We start from the raw sequence: 21364 nt of genomic DNA on the forward strand, positions 1-21364 counted from the left end.
GACTATTTAAGCTTGTAGGACAAAGAGGTGCAAAGAGGTGGAGCTGCAGCGGCAAAAGCATATATGGTGGCTAGCTTGCGCAAATGAGAGCGAGAAGAGAAGCAACGGAACGGACGTCATCTAGCAATGACCAAGAAGAGGTCCTGAACACCTACTTACGTCATGCATAACACAGACCGTGTTCACTTCCCGGACTCCACCGAGAAGAGACCATCACGGCTACACACGCACTTGGTGTATTTTAATTGGGTCAAGTGACAAGTTATCTACAACCGGACATTAACAAATTCCCATCTGCCTCATAACCGCGGGCACGGCTTTCGAAAGATAATACCCTGCAAGGGTGTCCCAACTTAGCCCATCATAAGCTCTCACGGTCAACGAAGGATAAACCTTCTCCCGGAAAGACCCGACCAGTCTCGGAATCCCGGTTTACAAGACATCTCGACAATGGTAAAACAAGACCAGCAAAGCCACCCGAATGTGCCGACAAATCCCGATAGGAGCTGCACATATCTCGTTCTCAGGGCACACCGGATGAGACATCCTACGAGTAAAACCAGACCTCGAGTTTTCAGGAGGGGGCCCCGCAGTCTACTCAGTTCGGACCAACACTCGAAGGAGCACTGGCCCGGGGGGGTTAAAATAAGATGACCCTCGGGCTCGCGAAAACCCGGGTGAAAAGGCTTAGGTAGCAAATAGTAAAACCAAGGTTGGGCCTTGCTGGAGGAGTTTTATTCAAGGCGAACTGTCAAGGGGGTCCCATAAATCACCCGACCGCGTAAGGAACACAAACTCAAGGAACATAATCCCGGTATAACAGTAACTAGGGCGGCAAGAGTGGAACAAAACACCAGGCATAAGGCCGAGCCTTCCACCCTTTACCAAAATATTATAGATGCATTAATTAAATAAGAGATATTGTGATATCCCAACATCTCCATGTTCCGATATGGAACAAACTTCAACTTCACCTGCAACTAGCAACGCTATAAGAGGGGCTGAGCAAAAGCGGTAACATAGCCAAACAACGGTTTGCTAGGAAAGGATGGTTAGGGGCTGACATGGCTAAAATGGGAGACATGATATAGCAAGTGATAGGTAGCGGAGCATGGCAATAGAGCGAACAACTAGCATAGCAAAGATAGAAGTGATTTCGAGGGGTGGTCATCTTGCCTGCAAGGTTCTCAGAGTTGTCGAAAGTTTGATCCTCGTAAGCGTACTCGACAGGTTCCTCGTTCACGAACTCGTCTCCCGGCTCTACCCAAGACAAGAACACAAGCAAACGGAACCACAATCAATCACGAGGAATGCGCGAGCAACATGATGCAGAACATGTATGATATGCGATGCGTATGCGTGCTCCGGAAGGAAAATGATGAACATGGCAGTAACTTGGCAAACCAAGCATGCCACTGGAAAGATGAGATGATTTTGGTCGAAATCGATATAAAGATCGCCGGAATCGGATGCACGGTTTGCAAATGGCAAGCGAAACAAGAATGACACTAATCTGCGATAAACAGCAAGATAGCACTTAAAATACAACAAGTAACAATGCTACAACACCCCAACATAGCAACAAAGCACATGGCAGTAAACTACAGGAGATGCTTGACAAAAGATGAACACTGAGCTACGGCTAGTTCACAACATATCAATCTCAAACAAGCATGGAAAAAGTGCAAAAGATTACAGGCTCACAGACAGTGAAAAACTCGACATGGCCGAAATCAGCATCAGGTAGCAATGTTCAGAGCACGAAATCAACATGCTACAGGAACTTAACATAGCAAAACATGGCATGGCAGTGTTCTACTAAATGCACATGACAAAAGTCCCTTACTGACCATAAGCCAAAAAGGACCAGAAGATATGATGGCAAGCATGTAAACATAACAAGTTTCGTTATCAGGTTTCAGACTTAGCAGAAAACAGAGCATGGCAGAAATATTAATATGTAGGCCTCTTTGTGAGCTTGATGCACTCACTACAGAGCAATGCATGACAAACCAAGCATACCTACAGCAAGATGGCATGTTTATGAAGCTATCCATGGCAAGAACAATTACATAGCATGTATGGATCAACTACAATAAGCTTGGCAAAAATGCATATCATGTTAAGAATCTGCCAGAAATATTTTATAGCAAAAGTAGAGCAAGATTGAGTCATGCTATGGCACTCTAAAATTGCAAACAATTGCAGGAATGGATCAATTACAACTATAGCTACAAAACATCTTTACTGAACATCTCCAAAATATGCATGGATCTCTCTGTAACATCAAGTTTACATGGCAACAAAGTTACAGCAGACAAGGACTTAGAGAAATCACCAAGTCCCTGAAATCAGAAATATTACGGGGCCTAATTTGCATGCTTGTGCTAGTCACCATAGAGATCAAAAAAATACATGGACTATACCACTGGAAAGATGGCATGTCATACTTCAAAACACATGTAGAGCTCATGCTCAAAAGATGCACAGAATAAATGATACAAAAATGACAAATCTCCAAGTTCTGATAAGAACCAGAGATTAACAGCAACTAGCCCTCTTCCAACGAAGATTTGGGCATCAAGATAACCTCTAAAGAAAATGGTGCAATTGAACAAAATGAAGAGCATCACGAGACGAACAATTTGACATATTACACGCGCAAATCGGAGCTACATGCAAGAAGTTATCGCATCGGGAACAGGAGCATATGCTGAGAAAAATTAGGACTTAGAAAAAAACGGGCTTGGGGAAAAAGTCAACTCACGCCGAGCGAGATCCAGATCGGGGAGCTCCTCGACGGGGCTCGGGACTCCGGTGGGTGGCTCACCGGCGGGAGGAGAGGAGAGGCCGGCGGGCTCGGGCGGAGGGAGGAGGCGGCGACGGAGGAGGCGCCGGCCGGAGGCGGCGGTCGCCGGCGGGGGCGGCGGTCGCCGAAGGCGCGGCGGCGGCGATGGCCGAGCGGCGGCAGTGACCGCGGCGGAGCCGGCCGGCGGCGGCGGAGGCGGCGGTGGCGGGCGCGCGCGGGCGCGGAGGAGGCGGCGGCGGGCTCGGGCGGGCCCGCTGCGGGCTTCGCGGGCCGGCGGCGGGGCGGTTGGACGTTGTCCGGCACGGACGGACGCGTCCGGCGGCGCGGTGGGAAAAACTCTAGGGTTCGTCTGCGAATCCGTTTTTCGGGATGTCCACATATAAATAGGTAGAGGGAGCTAGGAGACTCCAAATGAGGTGCGGTTTTCGCCCACACGATCGTGATCGAACGACCTAGAGCATGGAAGAGAGTTTGGTGGGTTTTGGGCTGGTTTTGGAGGGGGGTTTTGCTGAACACTCAAATGGACTTTGCGGATGTCCGGTTAACCGTTGGAGTACCAAACGACCTCCGAATGGAACGAAACTTGACCGGTAGTCTCCGGGTGGTATATTAAGACCACTTGACAAGCCTCGGTCCATTCCGAGAAAGTTTGACACACGCACACGAAAGACAACAAGAGGGGTGCACCGGAGGAGATAGGAGCGCCGGATTGGAAAACGGACACCGGGGAAAATGCTCGGATGCATGAGACGAACACGTATGCGAATGCAATGCACATGATGACATGATATGAAAATGCATGACATGACAAAATACAAAACGAAAGACAAAACCCGACAACGGAGGGAAAAACATATCACATAGCCGGAAATGGCAAGAGTCGGAGTTACAAATATGGCAAGTTACATGCGGGGTGTTACAGTTGCGGAATGATGTATTACAGAACGAGTAAAGAGACTTGCCGGTAACGAGATTGAACTAGGTATTGAGATACCGACGATCGAATCTCGGGCAAGTAACATACCGATGACAAAGGGAACAACATATGTTGTTATGTCGTCTGACCGATAAAGATCTTCGTAGAATATGTGGGAGCCAATATGAGCATCCAGGTTCCGCTATTGGTTATTGACCGGAGACGTGTCTCGGTCATGTCTACATAGTTCTCGAACCCGTAGGGTCCGCACGCTTAAAGTTTCGATGACAGTTATATTATGAGTTTATATGTTTTGATGTACCGAAGGTTGTCGGAGTCCCGGATGTGATCACGGACATGACGAGGAGTCTCGAAATGGTCGAGACATGAAGATTGATATATTGGACGACTATATTCGGACACCGGAATGGTTCCGGGGGTTATCGGATATATACCGGAGTACCGGGGGGTTACCGGAACCCCCCCGGGGGATTAATGGGCCTACATGGGCCTTAGTGGAGAAGAGGAGGGGCGGCCAGGGCAGGTCGCACGCCCCCTCCCTCTCTAGTCCGAATTGGACAAGGAGGGGGGGCGGCGCCCCCCTTTCCTTCTTCTCCTCCTCCTCTTTCCCCCCTTCTCCTAATCCAACAAGGAAGGGAGGGAGTCCTACTCCCGGTGGGAGTAGGACTCCTCCTGGCGCGCCCCTCTCCTGGCCGGCCGCCTCTCCCCCCCTTGCTCCTTTATATACGGGGGCAGGGGGCACCCTAAAGACACAACAATTGCTCATTGATCTTTTAGCCGTGTGCGGTGTCCCCCTCCACCATAGTCCACCTCGATAATATCGTAGCGATGCTTAGGCGAAGCCCTGCGTCGGTAGAACATCATCATCGTCACCACGCCGTCGTGCTAACGAAACTCTCCCTCAACACTCAGCTGGATCGGAGTTCGAGGGACGTCATCGGGCTGAACGTGTGCTGAACTCGGAGGTGCCGTGCGTTCGGTACTTGATCGGTCGGATCGTGAAGACGTACGACTACATCAACCGTGTTGTGCTAACGCTTCCGCTTTCGGTCTACGAGGGTACGTGGACACACTCTCCCCTCTCGTTGCTATGCATCACCATGATCTTGCGTGTGCGTAGGAAATTTTTTGAAATTACTACGTTACCCAAACAGTGGCATCCGAGCCTGGTTTTATGCGTAGATGTCATATGCACGAGTAGAACACAAGTGAGTTGTGGGCGATATAAGTCATACTGCTTACCAGCATGTCATACTTTGGTTCGGCGGTATTGTTGGATGAAGCGGCCCGGACTGACATTACGCGTACGCTTAGCGAGACTGGTTCTACCGACGTGCTTTGCACACAGGTGGCTGGCGGGTGTCAGTTTCTCCAACTTTAGTTGAACCGAGTGTGGCTACGCCCGGTCCTTGCGAAGGTTAAAACAACACCAACTTGACAAACTATCGTTGTGGTTTTGATGCGTAGGTAAGAACGGTTCTTGCTAAGCCCGTAGCAGCCACGTAAAATTTGCAACAACAAAGTAGAGGACATCTAACTTGTTTTTTGCAAGGCATGTTGTGATGTGATATGGTCAAGGCATGATGCTAAATTTTATTGTATGAGATGATCATGTTTTGTAACCGAGTTATCGGCAACTGGCAGGAGCCATATGGTTGTCGCTTTATTGTATGCAATGCAATCGCCCTATAATGCTTTACTTTATCACTAAGCGGTAGCGATAGTCGTAGAAGCATAAGATTGGCGAGACGACAACGATGCTACGATGGAGATCAAGGTGTCGCGCCGGTGACGATGGTGGTCATGACGGTGCTTCGGAGATGGAGATCATAAGCACAAGATGATGATGGCCATATCATATCACTTATATTGATTGCATGTGATGTTTATCTTTTATGCATCTTATCTTGCTTTGATTGACGGTAGCATTATAAGATGACCTCTCACTAAATTATCAAAGTATAAGTGTTCTCCCTGAGTATGCACCGTTGCGAAAGTTCTTCGTGCTGAGACACCACATGATGATCGGGTGTGATAGGCTCTACGTTCAAATACAACGGGTGCAAAACAGTTGCACACGCGGAATACTCAGGTTAAACTTGACGAGCCTAGCATATAACAGATACGGCCTCGGAACACGGAGACCGAAAGGTCGAGCGTGAATCATATAGTAGATATGATCAACATAGTGATGTTCACCATTGAAACTACTCCATCTCACGTGATGATCGGACATGGTTTAGTTGATTTGGATCACGTGATCACTTAGAGGATTGGAGGGATGTCTATCTAAGTGGGAGTTCTTAAGTAATATGATTAATTGAACTTAAATTTATCATGAACTTAGTACCTGAAAGTATTTTGCTTGTCTATGTTGATTGTAGATAGATGGCCCGTGCTGTTGTTCCGTTGAATTTTAATGCGTTCCTTGAGAAAGCAAAGTTGAAATATGATGATAGCAATTACATGGACTGGGTCCGTAACTTGAGAATGATCCTCATTGCTGCACAGAAGAATTACGTCCTGGAAGCACCGCTGGGTGCCAGACCTGTTGCAGGAGCAACACCAGATGTTATGAACGTCTGACAGAGCAAAGCTGATGACTACTCGATAGTTTAGTGTGACATGCTTTACGGCTTAGAACCGGGTCTTCAACGATGTTTTGAACGTCATGGAGCATATGAGATGTTCCAGGAGTTGAAGTTAATATTTCAAGCAAATGCCCGGATTGAGAGATATGAAGTCTACAATAAGTTCTACAGCTGTAAGATGGAGGAGAATAGTTCTGTCAGTGAGCATATACTCAAAATGTCTGGGTATAACAATCACTTGATTCAACTGGGAGTTAATCTTCTGGATGATAGCATCATTGACAGAATTCTTCAATCACTGCCACCAAGCTACAAGAGCTTCGTGATGAACTATAACATGCAAGGGATGGATAAGACGATTCCCGAGCTCTTCGCAATGCTAAAGGCTGCAGAGGTAGAAATCAAGAAGGAGCATCAAGTGTTGATGGTCGATAAGACCACCAGTTTCAAGAAAAAGGGCAAAGGGAAGAAGAAGGGGAACTTCAAGAAGAACAGCAAGCAAGTTGCTGCTCAAGAGAAGAAACCCAAGTCTGGACCTAAGCCTGAGACTGAGTGCTTCTACTGCAAGAAGACTGGTCACTAGAAGCGGAACTGCCCCAAGTATTTGGCGGATAAGAAGGATGGCAAGGTGAACAAAGGTATATGTGATATACATGTTATTGATGTGTACCTTACTAATGCTCGCAGTAGCACCTGGGGTATTTGATAGTGGTTCTGTTGCTAATATTTGCAACTCGAAACAGGGACTACGGATTAAGCGAAGATTGGCTAAGGACGAGGTGACGATGCGCGTGGGAAATGGTTCCAAAGTCGATGTGATCGCGGTCGGCACGCTACCTCTACATCTACCTTCGGGATTAGTTTTAGACCTGAAAAATTGTTATTTGGTGCCAGCGTTGAGCATGAACATTATATCTGGATCTTGTTTGATGCGAGACGTTTATTCATTTAAATCAGAGAATAATGGTTGTTCTATTTATATGAGTAATATCTTTTATGGTCATGCACCCTTGAAGAGTGGTCTATTTTTGTTGAATCTCGATAGTAGTGATACACATATTCATAATATTGAAGCCAAAAGATGCAGAGTTGATAATGATAGTGCAACTTATTTGTGGACTGCCGTTTAGGTCATATCGGTGTAAAGCGCATGAAGAAACTCCATACTGATGGACTTTTGGAACCACTTGATTATGAATCACTTGGTACTTGCGAACCGTGCCTCATGGGCAACATGACTAAAACGCCGTTCTCCGGTACTATGGAGCGAGCAACAGATTTATTGGAAATCATACATACAGATGTATGTGGTCCGATGAATATTGAGGCTCGTGGCGGATATCGTTATTTTTCCACCTTCACAGATGATTTGAGCAGATATGGGTATATCTACTTGATGAAACATAAGTCTGAAACATTTGAAAAGTTCAAAGAATTTCAGAGTGAAGTTGAAAATCATCGTAACAAGAAAATAAAGTTTCTACGATCTGATCGTGGAGGAGAATATTTGAGTTACGAGTTTGGTCTTCATTTGAAATAATGCGGAATAGTTTCGCAGCGCACGCCACCCGGAACACCACAGCGTAATGGCGTGTCCGAACGTCGTAATCGTACTTTACTTGATATGCTGCAATCTATGATGTCTCTTACTGATTTACCGCTATTGTTTTGGGGTTATGCTTTAGAGATGGCTGCATTCACGTTAAATAGGACACCATCGAAATCCGTTGAGACGACGCCTTATGAACTGTGGTTTGGCAAGAAACCAAAGTTGACGTTTCTTAAAGTTTGGGGCTGCAATGCTTATGTGAAAAAGCTTCAACCTGATAAGCTCAAACCCAAATCGGAAAAATGTGTCTTCATAGGATACCCAAAAGAGACTATTGGGTACACCTTCTATCACAAATCCGAAGGCAAGACTTTTGTTGCTAAATTTGGAATATTTCTAGAGAATGAGTTTCTCTCGAAAGAAGTGAGTGGGAGGAAAGTAGAACTTGATGAGGTAACTGTACCTGCTCCCTTATTGGAAAGTAGTTCATCACAGAAACCGGTTCTTGTGGCACCTACACCAATTAGTGAGGACGTTAATGATGATGATCATGAAACTTCAGATCAAGTTGTTGCTGAACCTCATAGGTCAACCAGAGTAAGATCCGCACCAGAGTGGTACGGTAATCCTGTTCTGGAAGTTATGTTACTAGACCATGACGAACCTACGAACTATGAAGAAGCGATGGTGAGCCCAGATTCCGCAAAATGGCTTGAGTCCATGAAATCTGAGATGGGATCCATGTATGAGAACAAAGTGTGCACTTTGGTTGACTTGCCCGATGATCGGCAAGCCATTGAGAATAAATGGATCTTCAAGAAGAAGACTGACGCTGACGGTAATGTTACTGTCTATAAAGCTCGACTTGTTGCAAAAGGTTTTCGACAAGTTCAAGGGGTTGGCTACGATGAGACCTTCTCACCCGTAGCGATGCTTAAGTCTGTCTGAATCATTTTAGCAATTGCCGCATTTTATGATTATGAAATTTGGCAAATGGATGTAGAAACTGCATTCCTGAATGGATTTCTGGAAGAAGAGTTGTATATGATGCAACCTGAAGGTTTTATCAATCCAAAGGATGCTAACAAAGTGTGCAAGCTCCAGCGATCCATTTATGGACTGGTGCAAGCATCTCGGAGTTGGAATTAACGTTTTGATAGTGTGATCAAAGCATATGGTTTTATACAGACTTTTGGAGAAGCCTGTATTTACAAGAAAGTGAGTGGGAGCTCTGTAGAATTTCTAATATTATATGTGGATGACATATTGCTGATTGGAAATGATATAGAATTTCTGAATAGCGTAAAACGATACTTGAATAAAAGTTTTTCAATGAAAGACCTCGGTGAAGCTGCTTATATATTAGGCATCAAGATCTATAGAGATAGATCAAGACGCTTAATTGGACTTCACAAAGCACATACCTTGATAAAGTTTTGAATAAGTTCAAAATGGATCAAGCAAAGAAAGGGTTCTTGCCTGTGTTACAAGGTGTGAAGTTGAGTAAGACTCAATGCCCGACCACTGCAGAAGATAGAGAGAAGATGAAATATGTTCCCTATGCTTCAGCCATAGGCTCTATCATGTATGCAATGCTGTGTACCAGACCTGGTGTGTGCCTTGCTATAAGTTTAGCAGGGAGGTACCAAAGTAATCCAGGAGTGGATCACTGGACAGCGGTCAAGAACATCCTGAAATACCTGAAAAGAACTAAGGATATGTTTCTCGTTTATGGAGGTGACAAAGAGCTCATCGTAAATGGTTACGTTGATGCAAGCTTTGACACTGATCCGGACGATTCTAAATCGCAAACCGGATACATGTTTACATTGAACGGTGGAGCTGTCAGTTGGTGCAGTTCTAAACAAAGCGTCGTGGCGAGATCTACGTGTGAAGTGGAGTACATAGCTGCTTCGGAAGCAGCAAATGAAGGAGTCTGGATGAAGGAGTTCATATCCGATCTAGGTGTCATACCTAGTGCATCGGGTCCAATGAAAATCTTTTGTGACAATACTGGTGCAATTGCCTTGGCGAAGGAATCCAGATTTCACAAGAGAACCAAGCACATCAAAAGACGCTTCAATTCCATCCGGGATCTAGTCCAGGTCGGAGACATAAAAATTTGCAAGATACATACGGATCTGAATGTTGCAGACCCGTTGACTAAGCCTCTTCCACGAGCAAAACATGATCAGCACCAAGGCTCCATGGGTGTTAGAATCATTACTGTGTAATCTAGATTATTGACTCTAGTGCAAGTGGGATACTGAAGGAAATATGCCCTAGAGGCAATAATAAAGTTATTATTTATTTCCTTATATCATGATAAATGTTTATTATTCATGCTAGAATTGTATTAACCGGAAATATAATACTTGTGTGAATACATAGACAAACAGAGTGTCACTAGTATGCCTCTACTTGACTAGCTCGTTGATCAAAGATGGTTAAGTTTCCTAGCCATTGACACGAGTTGTCATTTGATTAATGGGATCACATCATTAGGAGAATGATCTGCTTGACTTGACCCATTCCGTTAGCTTAGCACACGATCGTTTAGTATTCCGCTATTGCTTTCTTCATGACTTATACATGTTCCTATGACTATGAGATTATGCAACTCCCGTTTACCGGAGGAACACTTTGTGTGCTACCAAACGTCACAACGTAACTGGGTGATTATAAAGGTGCTCTACAGGTGTCTCCGAAGGTACTTGTTGGGTTGGCGTATTTCAAGATTAGGATTTGTCACTCCGATTGTCGGAGAGGTATCTCTGGGCCCACTCGGTAATGCACATCACTTAAGCCTTGCAAGCATTGCAACTAATGAGTTAGTTGCGGAATGATGTATTATAGAACGAGTAAGGAGACTTGTCGGTAACGAGATTGAACTAGGTATTGAGATACCGACGATCGAATCTCGGGCAAGTAACATACCGATGACAAAGGGAACAACATATGTTGTTATGCCGTCTGACCGATAAAGATCTTCGTAGAATATGTGAGAGCCAATATGAGCATCCAGGTTCCGCTATTGGTTATTGACCGGAGACGTGTCTCGGTCATGTCTACATAGTCCTCGAACCCGTAGGGTCCGCACGCTTAAAGTTTCGATGACAGTTATATTATGACTTTATATGTTTTGATGTACCGAAGGTTGTTCAGAGTCCCGGATGTGATCACGGACATGACGAGGAATCTCGAAATGGTCGAGACATGAAGATTGATAATTGGACGACTATATTCGGACACCGGAATGGTTCCGGGGGTTATCGGATATATACCGGAGTACCGGGGGGTTACCGGAACCCCCGAGGGGGATTAATGGGCCTACATGGGCCTTAGTGGAGAAGAGGAGGGGCGGCCAGGGCAGGTCGCGCGCCCCCTCCCCCTCTAGTCCGAATTGGACAAGGAGGGGGGGCGGCGCCCCCCTTTCCTTCTTCTCCTCCTCCTCTTTCCCCCCTTCTCCTAATCCAACAAGGAGGGAGGGAGTCCTACTCCCGGTGGGAGTAGGACTCCTCCTGGCGCGCCCCTCTCCTGGCTGGCCGCCTTTCCCCCCTTGCTCCTTTATATACGGGGGCAGGGGGGCACCCCAAAGACACAACAATTGATCATTAATCTTTTAGCCGTGTGCGGTGCCCCGTCCACCATAGTCCACCTCGATAATATCGTAGCGGTGCTTAGGCGAAGCTCTGCGTCGGTAGAACATCATCATCGTCACCACGCCGTCGTGCTGACGAAACTCTCCCTCAACACTCGGCTGGATCGGAGTTCGAGGGACGTCATCGGGCTGAACGTGTGCTGAACTCGGAGGTGCCGTGCGTTCGGTACTTGATCGGTCGGATCGTGAAGACGTACGACTACATCAACCGCGTTGTGCTAATGCTTCCGCTTTCGGTCTACAAGGGTATGTGGACACACTCTCCCCTCTCGTTGCTATGCATCACCATGATCTTGCGTGTGCGTAGGATTTTTTTTTGAAATTACTACGTTACCCAAACAGAATTCACATATTGAATACCAATACAAACTATTATATCATCTCGATAAACTTGCGACACTATGATTTGCACATAAAGATGGCAATGAAGCAGGGTTTGCATAGGTATACAAATAATGAACCATGCACGTTTCGAGAAAGATCTGTGTTAACCGTACATGAAGATACACATATCACAAAATTGTGTCCATATCCAGTTAGGCTTCTCGAACTGGCTCTAGACGTCCAGGCTGACCGGCACCCCTCATATCCAGCCCAAATTTTAGGTGGATATAAGGAGGCCCGGACGCGCTCGGGGGAGGTATGGACGCGTTCGTCGCGTTGGATTCGACATGAAGGACCCATCACAAATTGCACCAATTCCTCCCGCTCCGACCTTGTTGAGAGCTATTTGCCTCTTCTCCCTCTCCCACCCAGTCCCTCGACTAGCCGCGCCGCCAACCTAGCTCTGCCGCCGTCTCGACCCCTCAACACCGCCACCACTGCCACCAACCTCCTCTCGTCCGTCTCGCCGCTCCGGACACCGCCGCGTTACATCACACTATTCTTGGACTACAACTTGCCCTCTATGTGTTTGACAAATTGTCCTACCAAAATGTTTTATTCCTTTCTCGAAAAATTATGGATTCTGATGATTTGTCGAATGAGGAGTATGGAAGGACGGAGCTTGATGAGTTAATGCAAAAGGAATTGTTTGATGCGTATGAGTCAGACGAAGATATTGAGATGTTGATGATCATGAGCATCCAGGAGGAAATGTACATGGAGGTGGAGCACATTCTGAACTTCAAAGGTTCGATCAAAGGGTGAAGAATTTTGAGCTGGGACAGGGCCGCTAGAGTGCGGCTCCTCTACAAGGACTAGTTCCACCCCTTACGAACATTCCCTGATACATGGCTTCGTCAATGCTTCCGTATGTGCAACCCCTTGTTATTGCGTGTTGTGGAGGGAGTGGAGGCACATGATTCCTACTGCAAGCTCATCAGGGATTGATGAAGACAACTCTTGTTTTCTGCTAAGCAGAAGTGCACGACTTCTATGATGATGCTTGCACTAGGTCCCGCCGCTGATGCCGTTGGTGAGATGGTCCAGGCAGGGGAGAGCACATGCTTGAAGACCGTTTTTAGATTTGCACGCATCATGGTGCAGGTGTTTGGAGCAGAGTATGTGAGAGAACCACATGACATAGAAAAGTTGATGGCTATTGGAGCGTCAAGAGGCTTTCCAGGTATGATCGGTTCTATCGCATGCATTGACTCAAAGTTTTGCGTGGGATGCACCAAGGTCACACCAAAGAGGCCACCATCATACTCAAAGCAGTGATATCAAAAAGACTTGTGGATTTGGCATGCTATCGTTGACATGCTTGATTCTCACAATGACATCACTATCCTCCAACGATCTTCCGTGTTCAGGAGACTTTGCAAATGGGGGAAGTGCCGCCGTACAGCTACACTGTCAACGGGCGCTAACTATGATATGGGTACTCCCTTGCAAACAATATTTATACTCAACAGGCGTTGTTTGTGAAGACCATATCTGATCCCCATGCCAACAAATAGAGCCACTTTTGCAGGGATGCAAAAACGAGATAGGAAGGATGCGGGGAGGGCATTCAGAGTGCTCCAAACTCATTAAGGAATTGTTCATCGAGCTGCAATGACGTGGGAATCCGAGACTTTGTGGCAATTGATGACATGTTGTGTCATTTTGCACAATGTGATTGTCGAGGACAAGGATGAAGGGGCTATCCGAACCCATGATTTTGATAAACCCAGAGAACAAGTCCACATCTTGTATCCAGATGCAGATCAGATTATTAATTTTCTGCAGATACATCAAAATCTCCGAGATGAACAGGTACACGTGCAGCTACTAATGATTTTGTGGAGCTATGTGGATCCACAGTGAAAACCTAGGAGAAAATCAAGGAGTTTAATGTTTGCATCATGCACTTCTCAAATACATTTTCTGTTTGAACTATGTATTTCAAATATGAACCATGTTTAAATTATGAAATTATTTAACTCTGTTGTGATATTCTTATGTTTGTAGATGCTCTAAGCTGGATGAATTTAGCACACGGGGAAGGCAAAGGGGACAAAAGACTTTTTTGTCCTCGTACGCTGTATACAGAAACGCGAGGGTGCGACGCGCAAAAGCACTGCTCTAGTAGATTGCGGCCGGGGTGGGCCGGCCGATCGCTCATTCGGCCTTTCCGCCTCGCTGCCGCCGCCCAAAATCCACCTGGGAAGAAGAAAAGAGGGGCCTCTTCTCTTCCTCTCTCGCGTCCGATGGCCTCGAGCCCGGGCGTCGGCGGCGGAGGGGCGGACGGCGGCGGAGGGGATGGACCGACGACGCTCGACGAGCTGTACCACATCAACGTCGTGCCGGCCGAGCTGCACTTCAAGTTCCGCAAGGAGCTCCAGGGCCTCCGCGTGGGCCTCAACTTCGAGGTCAGTAACCCTGCTTAAACCCTAATTCCCGAGTGTTGGGCTGCCCGTAGATTTGTCCCCCAGTTATTTCGCTCCAGTAGTCCAATGTATCTCGCAAGATTCCGTTAGGCCAAACGTTGGTGGTATGCGCCTACTTACTCTGCTGATGTTGCTGCCTCCTTGCCCCTGGTGTACACTGGGACAGTATCCACCCGCCCACAGTCTTGTCAGTTGGAGTTATAGGGTTATGCTGCCAATTTGCCACAGTGGCCATTGTCACTCTCTGTGATGTGTGTAACCAGTTCACCTGTGATCTGAGTGTCTAATGCCATATATCATTTTCAGTTCTACAACCTAGAGGTGAATGATTTTGAGGCAAAGGTAGTTCTGAAGCCCCTGGACTTTGACCGGAAGTGGAAGTTCCAGTACAAGCCCATCAGTGGTGACATACAGCTGCTTTCCAAGAAGATACCAGTCACAAAATATCTCAACCTTCAGGTTCTTTGCTTAATTCAATCTTTCTATTCATGTATATCGTTTATGTGAGAGCAAGAAGTGATTACATATTTGGCACGGCTTTGTGGTGAGGCAACTGCCAGCTAGTCCGCACTACTTCTTGCAATATGGCATGTTATGGCGCAATTAGATATGTTAAATTACCCATGAATGTACTAATTATATTTTTGATGATTGGTATTAGTTTTTCTCATGGAAGACATGCCAGTTTATGCATGCACTAGGTATCTGCTTGCTTGATGCATGGAATGAATGTAAGCAGAATTGAGAAATGAGAATAGAAGTTGGATCAGTTCATATATCAGTTTTGGAATACTAAAAGATTATCATCTTTATGTACTTCTATGATGGTTCTGATAATGAAATGTTAAAGACAAATATTTTTGTTACAACACTATTAAACCTACTTGTTTTCTATAGAAAGTGTTGCTTATATATGTGACTGCTTTGATCTGAGTATTTTTCACTGGTATACATCAACTTTATTACAAGAAACTAGAAGTGCTATGTTGCCCTCTTTTGTGATATAGAGATGTTCTTGGGTGTTGGTAAGGATACAATTTCCCTGCTCTATGCGTTAGTTTGTAACATCCATGGGGAAATATGGCGCTTAGTCACACATGCCAAATTTTGGGTCACTAAAACGATACTGTTTCTGGGGTTATAACAGTATCCTCTGGTGATTACCGATTGCTATTTTCATCAGTTTTCAATCACAGCGGCAAATTGGTCCTTCAAAATGGTACACGAAAGATTGTGCTGCATTTCTTCAAATGTAAACATCAGGATGAGACTTTACACCATTTGACTTGGCAAGAATGTCAGCTTTACCGTTACTTGGTTGCAAATGACTTGTAATCCCCATCCGCATATAGCAAATATAGACGCTTTGCATCCCTGGTACACCAGATTAGGTGGCCGCACCACATGGCCAAACTTGTGAAGGCCAAAGTTGAAGAGACAAAATGCCCTTTTTTCAGAGTTCACTTCGATTACATGAGATTTCTAATAACATTGGTAATACAGGTCGGCATTGGTCACAATTTCCAACTGAAGGCAACTGGATGGAAGTGGAAGCTCTCTACTTGCTTGGGGGGAGATGGTGTTTCTCAGATAAGAAACAAATCAAAACTCAACGTGTTTCCAGGGTTTGATCTGAGGCTCGGTTGGAAAGCTGAATATGTGCTTCCTGAGATTCATGGGTAAGTCTTGGTCAACACCAAAATATTCTTGCGAGACATACTTGCAATTGCAAGCAGGATATCACTACAATTCAACTTATTTTTATATTTGCTCTATGCAGGGCTGTTGGCACAGGAGAACCTGCCTTCAGTATGAACTATGGACGATTGCAAGCATCCATAGACCGGGTTGAGGCTATTGTGACCCAATCAGATCGGCACTGAACCTCCTAGGATGAGCAGACCAGGACGTTGATGATGTTATGGTCGGCGAAGCAAGGGAGTTCTTTGGCTACAATTTCCTCTGCAAAATCCGATGGTTTACTCATGTCTTTTGAGGCTTTGCATCTGATGTACAGAAATGAGCAAACATTGTTTTACCAACATAAAGGAGTATTTTCGAGTTTATCTGGACCGTTTTTCGTCGCTTTGTTTTGAAGAGCATAATGAATAATGCTCTTGCTGCTTGTAGTTGGCACATAAAACTAGTTCGGGCTCTGAATCTCATATTGCTAGCCACTACCAGAGTTCAGGCTCTGAATCTCACCTTGCTCATTAGATTTCACGGCCGCAATGACCTAACGTGACTACCAACATACACTGGCAGTACATCTAAAAAAACGGCAATAACCTAGGCTACATCTGATGGGGTGCTTGTACATGTTGTATTCTAACACATTACCATTCCAAAATAACCGACTACACAGCTCGCATAGATAGACCTGTATACCAAGGGAAAAAAGACTGCAATGATGTATATTATCTTAACAATCCTTCATTCGCCGGTTCAAACAGTATACTGCTATAAAAAACATTGTCTATTTCGATTACTAAGCTTCATCCTGATAATGATGACAAGGGTCAGTAATTCATTTGCTCTTGCGCTCATTGTTGTAGTCATCAATCAGTCTCTCAACATCCTTCCAGAACAGGCCCTCCACAAGAACACCTTCCTTCGTAAACCTGCCCAAGAAGGCAAGAACACTGTAAGTAATGGAGATAAAAAAAGAATAATTATGACACCAACAAAAGACAAACATTTCACAACTATGTACACACCCTTAAGCTTGTGTATTTTGCCAAGTCACGTGCAATGAGCATCTAGTATCGGCGTACTGTGTGATATCGAGATGTATAGTCAGAGGTTCTACTGCACGCAATGAAGCTTGTATGTTTTTCAAGGACATCTGCCTAAGTGTTTCTAGTGTATATATGCCAGGTAATATAAACCATACAAAGATAAACCAAAGCATGTTTGGAGCAGATACGCATTGATAATTGATTGCACAAGTAATCTGAACAGCGTGGTAGAAGCATCAATCGATTGCATGCTTTATGGTTAGAATAACAGTCAGAATTAAATAAACTTGAAAAGCGTGAACAGTGCTAAGTAAAAGAAGACCTTCGGTGTCGTTCAGATTTAATCATTTAAACAAGATAAAACATATTGATGGCTTATATTAGCTCAGTAAACATAGGGCAAACATACCATTTTGTAACACTCTTAGTGAAGTGGACAGGCTTGTGAGCAGAGATAGACTCTGGATCCGCGCTGGCTATTGAAAGATTGTACATGTCTGAGAATCTTGGTAACTTTGAAGATATAACAAGGCCAGTGTTATTGAAAGAACCCTGTGGAAAGTATTTATAATCATAAGTTAACAAAGCTATTAAAACCATGACAGCAAATGTAATGAACATGAGCGTGAATCACAAATAACATCCGTTCACCATTAGGCCTATTCTAATATAAGATGTACTCATAGTCCAATGAGTAAGGCATCAAAACCGCATCCATCTTAATAAGAAAGGCAATGGCAAAAGAGGATCTTTCTGGACCAACAACACTACAAGTACTTGATGAAATATATGCTTCATCGACTAGAAATAACTGAACAGCCAGGTGCTTTGTCATTATGATCAAGAAGCAAAATGGTTGAACACCTTGCCATTTCAGTTATTTCAAATGCTATTTTTATTTCTTCTATTATTGACCGCATATACATTGTGATTGTAACATCACACACTGGTGCTCGAGCATTCAATAAAAATTGGTAGCAAGTACAAAACAATGCAACTACTCAGCATAGTGTATCAGAGTAAACTGCAACTAAACAGGTCAACATGATGTATCACAGAGAATTGAATAACACGGTTCAGACTTTTGAGCATGCATTCCAGCGTGATGCAACACAACATACAAAGTGTAGAAACTGCTCTAGGGGGGTGGCTCTTCAGAAATTGCAATGTGGGGAAATTCTTAAACATTGATCAGCTTTGACACCAGTAAAGAATTTTACCACATAAAAATTTAACTGCAACGTCTTCAGCGGAGGTGGGAGGGAATCATATTTTATTAAAATGCAATCTACATGGTCATAATTCAGTATATATCGCATGTAACTCGTAGAAATTTCATTTAACTCGGTGTCAAAACTGCTTCCGAACCGTGCTACACAAGATGACATATTAGTTCGATTTTTATCTGAAACGCATAAATCATGTCTAGAGTAATCGATGAGATCTACAATTGGAATTCAGGACCAAAAAATGAAGATGAATATAGAACTCACAGCAGGAGGGTGGGTGAAGATGATGGCATCCTTCTCCTTGGTGTAGCTAAGGATCAGCAGCACCACATTCATCACCACATACGTATCCACCATGAAGTCAAGGACCAACAGTAACAAACAACAAATTCCAAACAATTCCCAACAAAATCAGATCTAACACCAATCCATCAGAACAAGAAAATAATCACTGCAAAGGATATAGCGCGATGCAACCGAGCAGGAACTCGCGGTTCTGCGGGAACTTCTTCGGGTAGAACTGCGCGAGGAGCGCGATGGCGATCACCGCCGTCCCGATCAGGAGCTTCCAATTGCCCAGCCGCGTGTTCTCCACATAGCCCTTCCCCTTCACGACCTGATCGCACCGCGGGACTGAATCATGAGTGACCAAATCTAGAGGAACCAAATGGGGGAGATGGATACAGATCTCGAACAGGAGATGGGGGGTAGGGTTTAGTGTGTATCTTGCAGTACCTCGGCGACGGTCTCGTCGAGGAGGTGTTTGATGGAGTGGGGGTCAAGGAGGTTGGCCTTCTTCGGGGTCACCTTCGCCGGCGTGGCCACCGCGCCGTCGCTCGCCATCTGCTCCGTCGTCGAGGGCGAGGAGATGGGCCGGTGCGGATCAATACGGATGAGCGGGATGCGGAGGCGCGGGCCTGTCAGTATATGCGGGATGTGTCGATGACGGGTGGGCGCGCTTTGTACTGGGACCCGCTTGTCAGTGGCGTGCTTATTTTGCTGATAGTTGGACCTGGTTTGCCACGTAAATCGTGGTGGGCTGGGCCAATGGGAGAGAAGGAGCGGCGTCACCAGAGTGCCATGTCATCACTGAAAGAACCACAAACGGTCTATTTTTTTGAGCGGTGCAAAAGGTCTAGTTTTTTTTTCTAGGGATCAAGTAAAACCTCGCCGGCCCTTAAAGTAAGTACAATAGGGTAATATAAGCAGGCTATAAGAAATAGAATAATATATCTTTGCTTAGTTGGAGGAGAGAGAAGAGAAGTGAGAAGAGAAGCGGGCTCTTGGTTAGTAGCCAGCTGCAACGCGAGACTCAAGACGCTTTGTGAGGATGTAAGGTGGGCCAACTATTAATAAACTATAGTACATACATAAAACTCACTATTGTACATGCCAGCTAAGAGGTTGATTATAGATGACATGGCAACTTTTTATAACCGACCGTTGGCTGTATTATTAACCATGCTCTTAGAATACCGGACGTTTTTCATGATTCGGTAAATTTTCCACCCGAGCAGATACGGTAAAAAGGCTCATTAAAAAAATATATGTTCAACCCGTAAAATCTTGATTTCACCCCTATATTTACCGGATATAGGCCAATTTAGGGTTCATATCCGTCATTTCTTCCACCCGCCTCTGCCGCAAATCCACTCACTCCGGCGTCAAATCCCCTACCTCGGTGACCGTTTTTCTCGCGGGCATACCTATTTCGAGCATATCCATGTTGAGCAGCGGTTGCGGGCATAGTGGTCGTGGGGGCTGTTGCGGGTCACCGTCGCACGCCTGCCAAGACGCCGAGGCCGGCAGCTCCAGCAACCCTCGGGTCAAGCCATGGCGCTCGAAGCAGGCCAGATAGTGCGGCGCCCTCTCCTGCAGTGGCGGCCGAAAGGCGTGGAGCAAGTTCGACGAGATCGGGGACATGCTTTGGCCCACCACCAAGGGTCTCCAGGAGGCGGAGATCGAGCTCCACGAGGCGAAGGAAGCCGTCATGACCAGAAAAGACGCCGCCGCCGCGCGGCTCTAGGCGGCCAAGGAGGGGGTACAAGCTCACGTACGTTCTCTACTGTTGGGGAACGTAGCATGCAATTTCAAAAAAAATCCTACGCTCACGTTGTTGGGGAACGCAATAATTTAAAAAAAATCCTACGCACACGCAACATCCATCTAGGTGATGCATAGCAACGAGAGGAGAGAGTGTTGTCTACGTACCCTTGTAGACCGAAAGCGGAAGCGTTATCACAACGCGGTTGATGTAATCGTACGTCTTCACGTTCCGACCGATCCTAGTACCGAAAGTATGGCACCTCCGCGATCTGCACACGTTCAGCTCGGTGACATCCCACGAACTCTCGATCCAGCTAAGTGTCGAGGGAGAGCTTCGTCGGCACAAAGGCGTGATGACGGTTGATACGTCTCCAACGTATCTATAATTTTTGATTGTTCCATGCTATTATATTATCTGTTTTGGATGTTTAATGGGCTTATTATACACTTTTATATTATTTTTGGGACTAACCTACTAACCAAAGGCCTAGTGCAAATTGCTATTTTTTTGCCTATTTTAGTGTTTCGCAGAAAATGAATATCAAACGGAATCCAAGCGGAATGAAACATTCGGGACAGTGATTTTTGGAACAAACGCAATCCAGGAGACTTGGAGTGGACGTCAAGAAAGGAACGAGGAGGCCACGAGGCAGGAGGGCGCGCCCCCACCCTCGTGGGCCCCTCGTGGCTCCCCTGACCGACTTCTTTCGCCTATATATACTCTTATACCCCGAAAACATCAGAGAGCACCACGAAACCCTATTTCCACTGCCGCAACCTTCTGTACCCATGAGATCCCATCTTGGGGCCTTTTTCGGCGCTCCGTCGGAGGAGGAATCGATCACGGAGGGCTTCTACATCAACACCATAGCCTCTCCAATGATGTGTGAGTAGTTTACCACAGACCTTCGGGTCCATAGTTATTAGCTAGATGACTTCTTCTCTCTTTTTGAATCTCAATACAAAGTTCTCCTCGATTTTCTTGGAGATC

At 45.6% G+C, this 21364-nt stretch overlaps 2 protein-coding genes across 2 annotated transcripts; one reads left to right on the forward strand and one right to left on the reverse strand.

The window, feature by feature from the left end:
• Window positions 1–14060: 14060 nt before the first annotated feature.
• On the forward strand, window positions 14061–16426 carry LOC109747602 (uncharacterized). The gene is made up of 4 exons (XM_020306633.4): window positions 14061–14342; window positions 14667–14819; window positions 15864–16039; window positions 16141–16426. The coding sequence occupies exons 1-4, from the start codon at window positions 14181–14183 to the stop codon at window positions 16241–16243; spliced, it is 594 nt and encodes a 197-aa protein (XP_020162222.1). The 5' UTR covers window positions 14061–14180; the 3' UTR covers window positions 16244–16426.
• Window positions 16427–16745: 319 nt separating this feature from the next.
• LOC109747603 (signal peptidase complex subunit 2) lies at window positions 16746–19269 on the reverse strand. The gene is made up of 5 exons (XM_020306634.3): window positions 19063–19269; window positions 18792–18943; window positions 18592–18673; window positions 17508–17650; window positions 16746–16981 (listed from the first exon to the last, which is right to left on the reverse strand). Exons 1-5 carry the CDS (start codon window positions 19168–19170, stop codon window positions 16888–16890), a joined length of 579 nt encoding a protein of 192 aa, XP_020162223.1. The 5' UTR covers window positions 19171–19269; the 3' UTR covers window positions 16746–16887.
• Between the last annotated feature and the right edge of the window lie 2095 nt (window positions 19270–21364).

Source organism: Aegilops tauschii, chromosome 2 (genome assembly GCF_002575655.3).
Source record: "Aegilops tauschii subsp. strangulata cultivar AL8/78 chromosome 2, Aet v6.0, whole genome shotgun sequence".
NCBI lineage: Eukaryota > Viridiplantae > Streptophyta > Magnoliopsida > Poales > Poaceae > Aegilops > Aegilops tauschii.